The 338-nt window shown below is 42.9% G+C and overlaps 1 protein-coding gene across 4 annotated transcripts in view; it reads left to right on the top strand.

Moving 5' to 3' along the window:
- Positions 1-338, top strand: part of LOC119590561 (outer dense fiber protein 3-like) — a 62,500-nt gene that overhangs the window by 20,401 nt on the left and 41,761 nt on the right. For all 4 annotated transcript variants that reach the window (XM_037939224.1, XM_037939225.1, XM_037939226.1 and 1 more), the window contains exon 2: positions 43-151. In XM_037939224.1, coding sequence (XP_037795152.1) covers positions 43-151 — 109 coding nt within the window. The remainder of the gene's footprint in view (positions 1-42; positions 152-338) is intronic.

Here is a 338-nt window from a genome sequence, read left to right as displayed (position 1 = left end):
GTTTTATTAGTCAAAAATGCCAATTTTTCTTCTCTCTCGCAGATGGGAGGCCAAACTAACGGCACCTGGACCCCAACCAAGAGGAGGGGCCCCATTGCTGCAGAATTCTCAAGTCCGGGACCAGCCGCCATTGCCCTGAAATCCGGAATTGGTAAGTGTTATGAAATGTATTACGTTGTTTCAAACCAATTAATTTTACTGGCGTCTTTTAGTATCAGTATGATGACCTTTTGCCTTACTTACATTAGCTAACATCTGTATGGTGTCGAGTCGTTCTTCAGGAAAGCACCGCGATACAATATTTCCTTCTGACAGATTTATGGTACTAAGTTTACCAG

The sequence above is a fragment of the Penaeus monodon genome, chromosome 27 (genome assembly GCF_015228065.2).
Source record: "Penaeus monodon isolate SGIC_2016 chromosome 27, NSTDA_Pmon_1, whole genome shotgun sequence".
Lineage (NCBI taxonomy): Eukaryota > Metazoa > Arthropoda > Malacostraca > Decapoda > Penaeidae > Penaeus > Penaeus monodon.
Note: the sequence above shows the minus strand (reverse complement) of the source record. Positions and strands in the feature narration are given on the sequence as shown.